The sequence below is a fragment of the Bicyclus anynana genome, chromosome 4 (assembly GCF_947172395.1).
Source record: "Bicyclus anynana chromosome 4, ilBicAnyn1.1, whole genome shotgun sequence".
NCBI lineage: Eukaryota > Metazoa > Arthropoda > Insecta > Lepidoptera > Nymphalidae > Bicyclus > Bicyclus anynana.
Window position 1 is genome coordinate 2,677,573 of NC_069086.1, and position 15,724 is coordinate 2,693,296.

The following is a 15,724-nucleotide window of genomic DNA, read 5'->3' on the forward strand; positions in this document are numbered from 1 at the left end:
AAACAAGTGACTTATTTCTTCCCTACCTCTAAAATATTTTATAGAGGTAGTTTGTGAGTTTATGAGGATAAAGGGCTTTTTATATTTAACGATTTTATTGCATGTACTTTTAACGGTTACGTTGAAAAAAAAACGTACTAGGCAAAGTTGTACATCTAGTTCAAAACATGCAAATTTCAACGTGGTCGTTAAAAGTGCATACAATAAAAATCGTTAAACATAAAAAAGTAGTTAGGCCCGTCTTTTGGAAAATATTCACCATGTAAAAGAAAAAAAAACCAAGGCTGTGACTGAAACAACTATTAAAATTAATTAGTAAGTTTAAAATCAAAAGCTTAAATTTTCAGCACATGGTACGACTAAACTGCACTGAAAGTAGGGTTTTTTGTATTTTTTACAAAAGCCAATAAAACTTAAAAACCTCAAAATTTGGGCTAACAATAAATTATTAGCGTTATTTTATTAAGCCTTGATGTCAGCTATCAACCTGTATAGTATGTCGCAATATTTACGGGGCACGCTATAAAATAATAACTCCTAAAATCTCATTTGATAAGAATTAAAAATATATAAATAAATAAGAATACCTATGAATTATAGTGGCAACTTTGAGGTCGTTGCTGTTTCTGTTTCGCTCTCGCTTTCTTTCCATTGTCTGTTCTGCTCTTACTCCTCCACTGTCCACTTGATAAATTCTTGAAAATGGCGGAAGCCGGTTCGGGTACTTATTTAATATTTTCGTAACAGTTGATATCTTTGATAATAACATCATAAACTTAGCAGAATTTTACGTAACCGGTAATAGCTTTATCAAAAAAAATATTAATGTAGATGAACTAACACGGCGTTAAGCAATGAGTTAGTTGTGAAATGAAGGTTTTTGTGGACAAATCAATATGGCTCTCAAGCTTGGAAAATGCAGGCTTTGCCTCAAACTGGGCGACTTCTATTCCATCTTTACGGTGGACAACAATATGCAGCTTGCCGAAATGGTTATGGAATGCGCGCGGGTGAAAGTAAGTATTGAAGATAATGTCTCCCCGATAACACAATAACTGGAAACTTGCGGTCAACTTTATTGTATGAGCAAAGTCATCATATCGTTTTCCGTTTTCAAATGAGTTTCTATTTCACATCCTTTTATTTTAAGTTGCTAATTAGTGTTATCATGATTATATTTCATTCTTAAAAGTAGAAAAAGATCATTTTCATCAAAATGATCATTTTTCATTTCCATCTGTAGTTGTACAAGCAACTTACAGATTCCAGATTGTCATTGAATTTGTGAATATAAATATGTACCTACTTCAGAGATTAATAAATTTATCAACAAGCTTTAATATTGCATGTTTTGATTTTAAAATTTTCAATATACATCAATTGAATGCTTATTAGATATATAAACATTTAATTCTAATTAAGGTATAACAGCTGATAACAATGTTCTTTTTTGGAGGTAAATTTCAAAAATAGAAAAACCATCTGCCAGTGTAATCTTTTTAATAGATGTACTTATTATTAGAACTGTAAAGTAGTCATACAATTCTAATAAATGCTGATTCATACCATATTATTTTTCTCCTTAATTCTTAAACTTGAACTTGAAATTCAGTAATTTCTTTTGATTGGTTTAATCTCTAATGATGTTAAATATGTTACAGAATAATAATCTTGTGACCTGCTCAACATTAATATTTTCATCTTTGTTTAATTACTTGACTTACATTAATTAATTATTACATAGTTTTGGAGAAATAGTAGTTAATACTATTTTAACATTCACATCATGAAATAGATCTTTTAATTAATAAAATCCTATAGACAAGTGTGGAAAACCTTAGAAAAGACCATAAAAGTATTTAATTTTTCAAATTTTCATTTTGTTAGCAACATTTTAGTAACTAATTCATTTATTTATTGTTATCAGCTAATTCATTGTTCTCAAATGCATTCTTAGAATGTACATCATTATCATTAGATATACAAGAAGTAAAACATATTTAAAACAGTCCAACCAAACAACAAAATAATAGAAGTTGGATAATGAAATGTAATTTTGTATGCAGCTACTTTAGTTGTTTTGCTTTAGTGTTTGATGTAACATTACCAACTAATTTAAAATAATCTGTTAGAACATACTTTTTATTTTTATTATATTCAAATAAATTATTGCTTGTATATTTTTATTGTTGCACCATTTTGTGCTAATGAAAGCAATTCTCTCACTGAAGGTTGTTCTGTTACATTAAAATCTCCATTACATTCTGTGTTAGATTCTTCTTTTATGTACCATGTTTTATTTTGTTGTGTGGAGATTATAGTACCGCAATAAAATATTTCAAGTACTTGTTTGTTGTTTCTCCAACAATATGTTTGTGTAGGGATGTTTTTATTTTAAAATCTTCAAGCAAGCAAACTTTTGTTGGTGGGTCTATTATATTGTAAGTGTATTTAATAAATTTTGTTACTATTTAGGATTATTCAAAATTCAAAAATTCTATATTTATTTATTCTATGTAAGCTTACATTCTTAATTCTTATTTACAAGCACTTTTGAAACACCAACTTTCTCTTTGTAGTGACATAGGAATGTTTATTTAATATTTGGTTTCTGTCATTACCCATCTACAGGATGACTTTAAGAAGAAGAATAAGTAATAAATATACATTATACCAATCACTTATAATTATCTTTGGTGTGATTGTGATTAACAAAATTGCTACATTGTATGAATACCAACAAAAGATGAATTATTATTAATTTAATTAATGAGTTTACAGTACAGTGCAATTACTTTAAATACAGAAGCAGAAGAATGTAAAGTATCTAATGTAATAAATGCATTGAATATAAAATGTAATAAATTCTTAACAGTTTTTAAATCTGATTTTTAGTTGCTGCTTGTTTATGTGACCTTGAGTGTACATGACCTTTGTGTTATTTGATCCGTAGGTTCATTATCAACACTTTTAGTGTTTTCTTATATTTAACTGAAATTTAAACTATTTTCTGTTTAATAACAATGGTTTTTTTTTGTTTGTGTTCTAGATCTTTATCCTTTATATTTAAGATGATTTGTATACATTTCTACATTATTTCCTTTATTAACACTTACTTTATTGATAGTCGAAGTAAATATCTACATTTTTGTTCATTTATCTTACATTTTTGTCAAATTCTTTTTGATATAAACACTAATTATAATTATTATGTGATGTTGTATGTGTAGGATTTTAATTAAAATTAACTACATATTGGTGTAATTGTCTTTTTACCAGACTGCAAGAAGGGTTATGTATTTAGTGCATATCTTGTATGTATGTATGTATGTATGTATGTAACTATGTAATATTCTTTATTACCTGATATTTTCCAAACATAATTAAGATATCGTTAGATTTGTCTTGATAAACCAAGTGTTCTTAGATAGATGGAATTAAACTTGGGGTGGAATAAATTTTTTTTAGAATATTGTAATATGGGTATCAAATTACATGACTTTTCTTGAGGATTTTAAAATGGTATATCATAGCCATGTTAAAAAGAATTACGATTAGAAAAACGTTATTTATTATTGATCTATACAAAATAGGTAAGGCTGATGACTGTAGGTGCGCGCAGGTTTATGAAGTGAATGAATATAAATCACCTAAAAGACTAAATTAAATATATTGATTATAAAAATGGGACAAGTGTGAGCACCAAGGGTTCAGTAGAAATTTTTGAATATTTACTTAATGTTGGTGGTACATATGTCGTATACATTATTGTATTTTGTAACATGTAACAAATAAATCCGAAATTCACTGTCTGTCTGAAAATGTGTGAAATAAATAAAATAATTAAAGAAATAAAAAACCTATTAAACAATGTAGACTAAAATTGGACTAAAATCATTCTTTCCAATATTGTTCCCGACTGTTTTCTAATTGCTTTGTACACTTCTGGATTGAGCTTGTTTTTTTTTCTCTTTAGTTTTTTATATTTTATGCAGTCGGGTTTTTTTGTTTCTTTAATTATTTTTTGATAAGTTAAATGATAGGGTAATTCTATATAGTTGAACTACTTTTTAGTATTCTTAATAATTTTACATAATAATAAAAGCCTTTTTTATTTACTGATTTTTATTACATAATATTATTGTAATGTATCATTGACATTGATTGTACTTTCTTCAGCTTGCCCTCGGGCATAGGCCTCCTCCAGACACTTCCATAGTTCTCTCTCTTGCTTTCTTTCTCCATATGCCTCCTGCTGTCTTTCTTAGGTCATCCTCCCATCTTTAGCAGGGGTGAACTCTTTTCCTTTTTCCTATCCTAGGATACCACTCCATCACATCCCTGGTCCACTTATCTCTTTTATCCTGCATGAAGTGTCCTGTCCAATTCCACTTAAGCTTCTTAATTGTTACTGCCACATCTCTGACCTTGGTCATGCTTCGGATAGTGGAGAGTCTGTCTTTGTCTTGATTTTTATTTGAAGCATGCTTATTTTTAGATTATTTTGGCATGTTTTCAGTTTCATAATATTTTTCTCGGTCAGACCAAAAGTTTGGCAACCATAGGTTAAGCATGGCAAGATGCAGGTTTTGAATACTTAGACTTGTCTGATATAGGGATATCTTTATTTTTCAAATGTTTGAACCTAACTTTATAACTTCTTTTTTACAATTAGTATTATTATAATTAATTGGGTTTCCTTCGCTTAATAGATTATATTATACCGAAAAATAACATGTTAAATTGTAATCAGTTCACAATTTTACGGTAGATTATAATATTACAAGTGAGATTATAAACTAACGGTTTTTACAATCTGAATCTAAAATCAAACTGTGACATTTACATTAATACATTACCTATAAATTACATCACATGTTAAGGGAATATCAAAGTGTGACATGATAAGGAGTGGAAGAGGTTTCCTCAGTTTTGTGACGTTATCTATTAATATCAATTGTTTCTACATTCATTGATATAGCAAAAATATGAATGTTTAATATTTTAATGGACACTAAACTAATTGCTGAACTGTTGCTTTAATTTGTTATTAGTAGGTGTGAAATTTCAAAATATATTGTAATATCAGTTTTGGTTTGAGTCTAAAAAAAACAAATGAAATTTGTGTGACTTCATCTATAGATGGATCATTATTCATATATTGATGTGGTGTTTATCAGATATGCGATGGCGACGGACTTCCAGATAAGATTTGCAGCGAATGCATTCAGAAGTTGAGTAGTGCACATATCTTCAAACAGCAGTGCGAGCGCTCTGACCAAGAGCTCAGACGGAACTATGTTCCTCCTCCAGGTATGCTTTTTTTATTACTTTGCAAAACCGCCAATTTCAACATGCTTTTATACTTCCTACTTTTATGGAGTTGACATGTTTATATAAATGTATACGATAATGATGTGTTTTAATACAAACATATAGATGTTTCTGATATACTTCTTTAAATTAGTTGTGTTTCAATTTCATATTTTTATTCTTATTCATACTGACTCTCCACAGTAATTATTTATTAGTTGAATATTTTTTTCTTAATTAGACATTTTGAATTGCTTTTCTGTGTAGTAATATTTTTTTACTGTTTTAATATCAATAGGATTTAGTTCAACCCCGCCGCCTACCAGACAGAGCAGTGACTCTGCATTCTCATCCCAAACTGAAGTTTCGAAGCCATCATCCTCTACCGAGAGTCTAGTCACTCCAGTTAGCCGAACCAGGAAACGCAGTAGGGACAGTATCGACGAAGCGTCTTCCAGCAGTCGCTCCAACTATAAACCGGGAAGCTCGAAAAGAGTCGACGAGCTGCGCACGTCTTTGAAGAAACCAAGAGTCTCACAAACATCAGACTCTGATTATGAAGACAGTAGTCCATTCTATTCAGCGGAAACTGATTCTGATGAACCTCTGCAACACAAATGCAATCAGTGCTCCAAAGCTTTCAGGACATCCAAATCCCTTTGTGCACACATGAAATCTCACAAAAGAAAAATTAACATCTTTAATGCGCAGAACTCGCAAACCGCTACGACCCCTGAAAAGACGCCTAAAAAACAAGAGGACAGCAAAGAAACGAGGGAAGCTAATGAAGAAAAGGCCAAATTTAAGTGTGATAAATGCGGAAACAGTTTCAAATTACAAATAATGCTTAAGAGACATTATGAGTTTTGTGGCAAATCTCCACAAAAGCAGCTTCTGATTTCATTAGAGCCTATAGACATGGCACAAATGCCAACTTCATCAAACCAAAGTCCACAGATAAATTGTGATATGTGCGCTTCTAAATTTAAAACAGTAGACAATCTAGAGAAACATATGAAAATAGTGCACGCTGCTGTGCTAAAAAGAGAAAGAGTTTCAATATCCAATGAAAATGGTTTATTAGGCGTGCCGTGTGTCTATTGCAAAGAACCTTTTCTGGATTATTATCTTCACAGTGGTCACCTTTCTTCGTGTCCTAAAAAGAATGACTCTGTGACATTCGAATGCCCTATGTGCCAAAAGGTCATCAATAAGAAATCGTCATACATCCTTCACGCGAAGATGCACTTTTACCAGTTGGTCTCGGATGCAAAGGCGGAAAAACCTTCTAATAGTACAAATCAGGAGACTTATCAATGTCGCATGTGTACTAAGAAATTACCTTCTCAGGAAGCTCTGATTAGTCACCTGGCTGCACACATGAATAAAGTTGAAGAAGACAATGATGCGGCGGACGACGCTGCAGCCGACGACGATGTAGCGGATGATGATGTTGAATCCAAGTAAGATTTTAATTTTATTAATTTTATTATTTTTGAATATATTGATTTTTATGATACATTCGGGTAAAGAAGGTCAATGTTAGCTAATTTATACATAAAAAGCAAAGATTGTCTGGATATTTGCAAAATAAATGAGATTGTAAAATTTCAAAATCTATTAAAAATCTTTTATCGTAATTAGATGAAAATTCATACAGTTTTAGCTTCCTTACATTAAATGTGGCATGTTTTGATTTGATTAACAAAGATATTAATAATTTTGTTAGAACGCCCATACAATTTAACGATAATTATGTACCTACGACGTCATTAATTCGTACCATTTTGTTAGGGGCGTTTTTCAGGTATCCGTGGTAGTGCCGCAAATCTGACCTTTTAAATCCCTGTAGCTCCCAAAGTAATGATTGCAGATACCCTGTTACTTTTACAAAATTGTTTTACTATTAGCATACTTTTAATTTTTATACAATTTAAAAAACTGTCATCATCCCTATTGTCAGACAGTCTGTTTTCTGTTTTGAACTCATCCATAGCAGTTTGCATTAGTATGTATACTTTTTCAAACGATTTCTCTCTTTTAGAGCAAGCACTGCTGGAGATTCAGCATCGGTACACTCGGATTACAATTCCTATACACCCAGCGGGCCTTTAAGTTGCAAGTTCTGTGACAAAAGTTTCAAATACAAAAAGGCGTTGAAGTCGCACGAAGAGAAACACTTGGAAGGCAAAATAAAGATCGAAAAGCCGGACATAAAGCCCAGCGCTCTTTTGAATCAGACTACGAACTCGTACCGTTCAGACGAATCAGAATTGGAATCTAGTCAAGACGAGGCCGATGGAGATAACACCTGTGACATATGCGAGAAGCAGTTCTCTTACAAGCAGCTGTTAATAAAACACAGGAGGAAACACTCTATGACAGCAGGAACGAAGCGAGCGAAGATCAACTTGAAGGACTGTTCGGTCCGCTGCTTGATCTGCGACGTAGAAATGAAAGTCAGCGCCATCAACGAGCACAACCAGAAACACATAACAGCTAACATGAAGCCGCGGAATTTGTACACTTGCAAAGAGTGCAGCGAACAGTTTAAGAGTTGTAGTGGGCTCGCGAATCACATAAAGTTTGTGCACCGGTTGCACCAACCCCCCAATAGTAAAAAGATCGTGGTGCCTGCTGCTGATGTGGCGGATTTTTGTGAGGTCGTTGTGACGAAGGTGGGTAGGCGTGTAGTTACGTTGTTTTATGTAAATAATTTAAGTCAGATTCAGATGGTTGTTAACTGTGGGCTTCATAAAAAAGCCTCAACAGACTATTGAGACTCCACACCGGAAAGCACATATCAGGCATTAAATACGTTAAGCAAATAGGGAGTGGCTAATTGTAGGCTATTCAGAGTAGTGATGTTTGGATGTTACTACAAAAGGTCTATCTTGCCGTGGACGTCCATTGAATGATTTGATGATGATACGCATGTACTGCCCGTAAACATGTATTTTAACTTTTAATCACATAAATACAATATTTAAATTAAAGATAAATAAGTAGCTTATGATGGAATTCTTCTAAACATCTTCCTCACAGAGAATTTCTTTTTCTTGTTTTCACAGACGGAACCCCTGGACTATGTTCAGAGTCACAACGGCTTTGAGGTTTCCGTCGACGCTAGCGTTAACATGAGCGGTTTCACCTGCCCCGTGTGCAACAAGACCTTGCCCACGTTGATCTCCCTCAAGAGACACGTCAATTGGCACAAGAATGTCGGGAATAACATTGAGAAGAAATTGGAATGCTTCGTTTGTAAAGAGGTAAGCATAACTATAATTTTTAATTTATTATTTTTCATTCTGGTTCTTTTGTTGGTAAACTATAAAAAAATCAAGTGGAACATAGGAGATAGCCAATTGTTGTCAATTGTTGCAGATATTCCGATTCCAGTGTCATTACAAAATTCATATGCGCCAACATTACAAGGATCCCAACATAGATCCGAAGCTGCTCACGTGCTCCATCTGCAACCGCAAGAGCAAGCACCTCCGCGCCGCGCAGGCGCACATGAACTTCCACAAGCAGACGCGATTTAAGAACAAAGACTACGAGTGCTCTATTTGCAAAAAGGTCTTCCAGTACCGCAAAGTCTATCTCTCCCACATGGCCATCCACTTCAAGCGCGGCGAGAGCGCCGCCACCGCCGTCGTGGGCACCGTCGCGCCCTTGTCGCTCGACAAGAGCAAGTTCGACGGCACCTACACTTGCCAACTCTGCGGCAAAGTTTGCGATTCGGAAAACTCTCTCAAATGCCACACGAGCTGGCACAACTCGAAGACTCTACTGTATGGAGCGCGACACGAGTGCGAAATCTGCAACGTGCAGTTCACTAACAAAAGGCGGCTCGAGCTTCACACGAGAACACATTTCGAGGACGACAATGGACCTTTCAAATGCCATATATGCGGAAAAGGCTACATTGTCGAGGATTACTACAAGAGACACGTCAAAGGACACAACTTCGACCACCAGTCTCACAAGAAGCGCATAGAGAAACTCCGAAAGGATAAAGTGAAATGTCCCATTTGCGAGAGATACTACCCAGATTTGATCCATCTCATCAGACATCTGCGTCGCACGCACCCCGAAAGCAAAATGATCAAGGAAGACCCCGACGCCCCGCCTCCCATCTACTACTCGTGTAAACTGTGCGCCAAGGTTTTCTTGGATGAGCGGAGATTGCAACATCACGAGGAATCTCATTTGAGGAAACCGGAATTTTTCAAATGCAAATTTTGCGGAAAGAAAACAATCTCGCTCAAAAATCACAGGGTTCATATCAAAGGTCATTTGACTCAAAAATATATTGACGAACCCCTGAAGTGTACCCAAAAAGACTGCTCCGAGACTTTCGGCCGGGGCTACGACTTGCACTACCATCTGCGCGACGCGCACGGCATCACCGAAACTTGGATCGCAGAGCGCGGCCCGCGAGTGCCCGACGGGCCGCTCAAGGAGCTGCAGTGCTCCATATGCTTCAAAGTACTCGCCAGCAGAGGCAACTACGAGCGCCACATTGACTACCACAACTCTCTGAGATGCAACTATTGTTTCGAATACTTCACAGGCTCACAGTTTCTCGAAGGACATTTGACGTTCAGCTGCGAGAGGAAGAAATTGCTCGGTGACACTGAAATTTACCCAAAGAAAGTGAAGTGCCATATATGTTACAAAGCTTTCCACTTGCAAGTGAAGTTGGACTGTCACTTGCGCACCAAGCACGATATTAAAACGTTCAAAGAAGCTTCCGAGGGCAAAAAGGAGATAGTGTGCGATTATTGCTTCAAAGTGTTCGAAAACGAGTACGCTCTCAGCACCCACAAGATCTATCACCGCACCATCGGCTACTACGGCTGCATGTACTGCAACAGGAAGTTCAACACGATGACTCTGTACCGCAAACACAAGAACCACCACTTCGCCCAGCTCAACGTCGACAACCCGACGAAATGTGAACATTGCGACGAAACATTTGTCGCGTTCCGGGAAATGATATACCACTTGAGAGACGTTCACGGCGATGAGAAGGAATGGATCGTGCTACCCAAGGAATCCATTGAAGAGAAATGTCCTATCTGCAACAAAATTTTCTTCAATCTCCACAGACATTTGGATTACCACGAAGAAAACAGATGCAAGAAATGTGGCGAATACTTCTTCTCGCAAGTGGATTTCGACAACCATTTGTGTACGGTCGACAGCGACGAAGAAGTCACCGAAGCCAATACCAACGGCGTGCGGACCGTTTATGAGGAGTGCGTCTTCTGCTTCAAACCATTAACTAAAAAGAATTCGAAGAAGAAACACGATTTGATCCACAAGGGTTCAGGGTCTATATCGTGTCGATTCTGTCCTCTCAAATTCAAGACTATAGACGCGTTTAACATTCACGCCTTTTCTCATCGTAGCAGAAAGTACAAGAAGAAACCGATCAAGTGTCGGAAATGCGGGGAGAAGTTTGTGAAATACGGGCCGTTCATGAAACACATGAAAGGCGTCCACAAGTCGAACAAGAAGATTCACTACAGAGCGACCGTCATGCCGGAGGAATGCGTCGTGTGCCACGGAAGCTTCCCGAATCTGCACAACCACTATCGCGCGCATTTGCAGAACCAGTGTCTGCAATGTTTAAAGTATTTCACCTCCTGTAAAGTATTTTCCATGCACCAATGTGACAAAGAAGACTCGAATCCGGATAAAGTGTTCACGTGTGACGAAGACTTGTTGCATCTGATCAACACGTACGTTCCTAAAGACGAGAAAGACGACGAGAAGTATTACGGTTACGAGGGAGAAGAGGACGATGACGTCGACATAGAAACAGTGGACGAATCCGTCCCGTTCACATCTCTGGAACAAAAGCACGAACCAGATATTGCGTCACAGGACGAGGACAGCCAAAACTCCATAGACATTGAAGAGCAAAACCTACACGAAATGGTTCACGCACCCATAATATCTGATGTTCTTTCACTGTTTAAACAGAAAGAGGATAAAAACGACTCAGACGATGATGTTGTGGTTTTGACGGACGAAGATTCTGTTGGTTTCGAGGACAACATTTTGACAGTTATAACTATAGAGGATGATTGATCATAATATTATGAATGGAAGAAACTTCCATCTTGCAGTATTGACTGAAGGCTGATACAATGGTGTTATCATTTGTATTGAGACAACTTATTACAACAAGAAGGACTTTAAAACTACATTGATTTATGTTTTTTTAAAACAATCGATAATAGACTGTATGTCAAACATCCTTCTACATTAGACAAATGTGTAATACTTTTGCAAAGGAAAGCCTTTCAAAACCTCGTTTATTGTGACATGTGATATACTGAATGGTCCAAATATCGAACATTATTACCAAACAAATAATAATTGTATAGAAGTATCAAATATTTTAAGTAGGTATTTTATAATTTTTGGGACAAGTATTTTAAAATTGTAAATATTATTATAACTTTTAATTTTAGTAATGCATTGTTAGAAATTGCATTTACATGTAATATTTGTTCGCTTGTGAAGATTATGAATATGATAGGTTTTAGGGTTTATTGGTCATATGGGATTTTTTTTATAATTGATTTTCTCTCTTAGTGCGTTTAACGTAAAAATATTAGTTAAAGAGAGATATGTACTAGTATTAGAGTAATTATATCTCTCAAAATGCATCAAAATTCATTTATTTCAAGTAGGCTCAGTTTACAAGCACTTTTGACACGTCAGTTGACTATTTGTAAAGATTCTACCACCGGTTCGGAAGGCAGGTTCTGCTGAGAAGATACCGGCAAGAAACTCAACAGTTGCTCTTTTGAAAAAGTCATACAGTATTACAATTTACATTTGATAACAATTAAATTACAATTTCTTATAGTTTTATTTCCTGTGTGAAGGTGGAAGCTGATCCAATGGCCTCCAAGCACCTTTGTGGTTTGCCTCGTCTTCTTAGCTGTTGTTTAAATACAACATGACTACAGACCTTTTGGTATTTTGTTTCGACATATTGTCGTGGTAAAATATTTCCTATAAAACTAAAAAAAATAAGATCCGAATTAGAAATGATCTTCACCCATCAACAAAGAAAAATAAGATACAACGGAAGTCGAAAAATATTATAATGTACGCCTTGCTATATTTGATTATAAATTTTCCAATTTACATTAGAATAAGTTGCAGATTCTATTTGTGAGAGACTAAACTTGGGGTTTAGAGGCAAAAGAATGGTTTTTGAAAACGTTCTGTTTGCGTGGCGATTCTTTTTTACCGCTAAAATTCGCATTTGTCAGCAAATATTATATGATGTGCTAGTTGCAATACTATCTATACTATTTATTTAACTATTTCCTAAAAAAACTCGTTGGACTAGTTGCACACTAAATACGACTCAAAGTTGATGAACGTAAAGTCCAGTTTACTTTGTTTCAGTGTTATGATACTCAATAATTCCACATAAAAATCTCATACTAAGTCGATCCAAAATGTAGTACTTTGCTGACAAATGTGAAGTTTTATCATTTTTTTATTTGTGTATCAACTATGTATGAACAATCATGTGTAAATATATACAAATATTCCACCAGCTAGGAAGCTGCCATATTATATATGATCGCTATTTATAGTATAGGCATTGATTAAATGGAAATGGTAGACTAGGTTTATGAAAAATTGTACTGTATGTAGGTATTTTATTTACCTAATTAACCTATTTTCGTGTTGTGTGCTCGACCTAGAATTGTCATTAATGCTAAGCGCCCACATATCCGCGTCGTAACTCGTAAGCGTCCACTCGTATCCGATCGGACGGATCGCGTCAAACAAATTGTAGTAGGTATTTGTTTAAAAAGTCATACAAGTGCGTCCACTGATGCGCACTGATCGTACGAATCTACCGTAAAATGAAAAAATAGTGTCATGCGTCCGATGCTTACGATGCGGATATCTTGAGAATATAGTTAACAAGGAGTTTAGAAAGCCTTTAATTTCTCTTTTTTAATGAATCATGTCAAAGTAGTAATGAAAATTCAATAAACTACAATTTAAATCTTAAGCAAGGCAAAATAAGGTCGCAAATGAAATATTTGCGACCTTATTTTTAAATTGTAATATTTTGTAGCAATCGCAATTAAATGTAATGGTCTAAGATCCGAATTAGAAATGATCGTCACCTATCTGTTTGTTGGAAACTTGTTTTATATCAAAAGTATGCTTAAAATTTAACAATAATATGGCGGAACTATCATTAATAGACAATAATAATTAATATTCGTTTCTAATTCCGATCTTCTACTATAAGGGGCGTATATGTGACGAGTCGTAAGCGTAACGCACCTGTTAACAAACCACTATTGACATTGTTAGCGTTAAAATAAAGTCGAATATTCAAATGCCCACCGGCCAATACAACCCCAGGAGCCCAGGTAAATCCCCGGGCCTCGTATATAAATATCCAGATTATGTTATTAAACTAGAAAAATGTATGGGAATGACTGATCTTGATCACGTGACCTGTAGTTAGCAAATGTCATTCCCATACATTTTTCTAGTTTTCGAAGCGTTTGCGATCGTAGAATAAGAGTCGATTCTCTCAAAAAATCGGGGCTGTCAACGGGGAAATGGTGGGCTTCATTCCCTCCTGCTGGAGTATTTGTGTACCCCACTCTTAACACAGGATATTCGCTTGCTTAAAAAGCATTGGTCTACAAGATGCGATGGGAGTAAATGTGTTTAATTAATTTTGGACTTTATTTTAAAGGCATCAAGGTCAATAATAGTTTGATTCGTGCATTGACACGTTCAGCTGTGTTAAGATCTTTAAGCGTGCAGTATGAAAATATGGTATGACAAAAGGTCGCTGCAAGCAATAATAAATATAACATATGTGCCTACAGCGCTCGCGTCAATTATGATATCGACAAATTAATATCCAAATAAGAATAAAAGTTGAATTATGTTCCTGCTTGCAACAAGCTATTGTTGCTTGGGGTTTTGTGTGTAATAATTTGTGATTATTGTTTAAAATGATTTAACTTTAATGTTTATTTATTATGGAACTACACCAACTTTATTATTTCCATGCCAATTTCGATTTAATTTAATAAATAGAACTAAACTCTTGCTACTGTTTAATGTATATATTAACTATTGAAGCGGTTCTTATTAGACGTAAGATATTGAAATCTAATTGGTAGCCATGTGAGTTTTAGAGGTTTTAAAAAACCAATACGACAATGATCACTTAAATGGTAAAAAAGTACCTAAGGTTTGAAATTGGTCTATATCCAAGTGAATTGTCATGTATTATTTCTTAAACCCAGTGTAACCACCAGTTAAACTTATCCATGATATGGAAAAAGAGTTATTACGCACTAAATACTTAGCAGAGATAGCTAAAAATATTTTTGGCTCATCGAATCCATGTTTTTTTTTGTATTTTTTTAGTCAATAAAAAGAATACAATACAAATTATAGTTATAATAAAAAAAAAATTTGCTTTCAGTTAGTCTCGTTAAAACTCATTATTTTGATGTTAATTACTTGGTTTCGGTAGTTAAGAGTGATTATAATAAAATATTAGTGCTGTGCTAATAATTAATTAAAAAAAAAATGTTACTTTTGAAAATTTTATTTGTGACACTGTGGACTCGGACTGTGCAAAGTCTATAGAGAGTACAAAGTTCTTTTATTTTTGTAATAATGATCAATATTGATTTTTAGAAAATATATTTATAACTAATTCATTTACTAATCTCATAAGGTGTCTACACTGTGTCCTTTGTAGTAGGGGAGCCGAAGAGGGGATTTTTGCAGTTACTCGAGCGCGGCAGATAAACATAAGGGACTATACCTTGCACGTTGTTGAGTACCTCCACCAAGTATGAGCCCATAATATTGGTGGGTACATTTAGGGCAACCAAAAAAAAAACTAACTTCGGAAATACTCAACCAGCCTTCAGATTAAGATAAGGTAGGTGAGTTGATAGCTAAAAGGTGTGCATTTCAAAAACCTGACGATTTGAGCGTAACGTAATGGAATGGGAGGGTTCCAAAGTTACAAAATAAAACCCTTATATTTCTGTTATCGAACCACGAGCGTGGTTAATTTTTGACTTATTATGAGTGAAATAATCTGAAGAATCGCTCATTTTTTCCGACGATTTCAGTAAGCCAAAGTATTAAAAATTGTCTTTAAAGTCTGTAGTTATTTTTTCCACCGCTAAAATCAAAAAAAGTATATATCCATTTATTAATCCAATCATTTAATCTACCAAATGCAATCGGTCCCCATGACGCTTTAGTAACTGCAAATTTAGCATCTCGGGCTCCCCTACTATTGGGAATAATACGATTATTAAATTAAAATTGGGCAATAAATAACCTATCAAAATATGGTAGTGTT

The 15,724-nt window shown here is 34.8% G+C and overlaps 1 protein-coding gene across 1 annotated transcript; it reads left to right on the plus strand.

Annotated features, from left to right (window-relative positions):
- The first annotated feature begins 652 nt into the window (after window positions 1–652).
- LOC112058215 (zinc finger protein 91) lies at window positions 653–15,714 on the plus strand. The gene is made up of 6 exons (XM_024098926.2): window positions 653–1,016; window positions 5,181–5,313; window positions 5,612–6,776; window positions 7,358–7,991; window positions 8,385–8,582; window positions 8,698–15,714. The coding sequence occupies exons 1-6, from the start codon at window positions 897–899 to the stop codon at window positions 11,413–11,415; spliced, it is 4,968 nt and encodes a 1,655-aa protein (XP_023954694.2). The 5' UTR covers window positions 653–896; the 3' UTR covers window positions 11,416–15,714.
- Window positions 15,715–15,724: the final 10 nt, after the last annotated feature.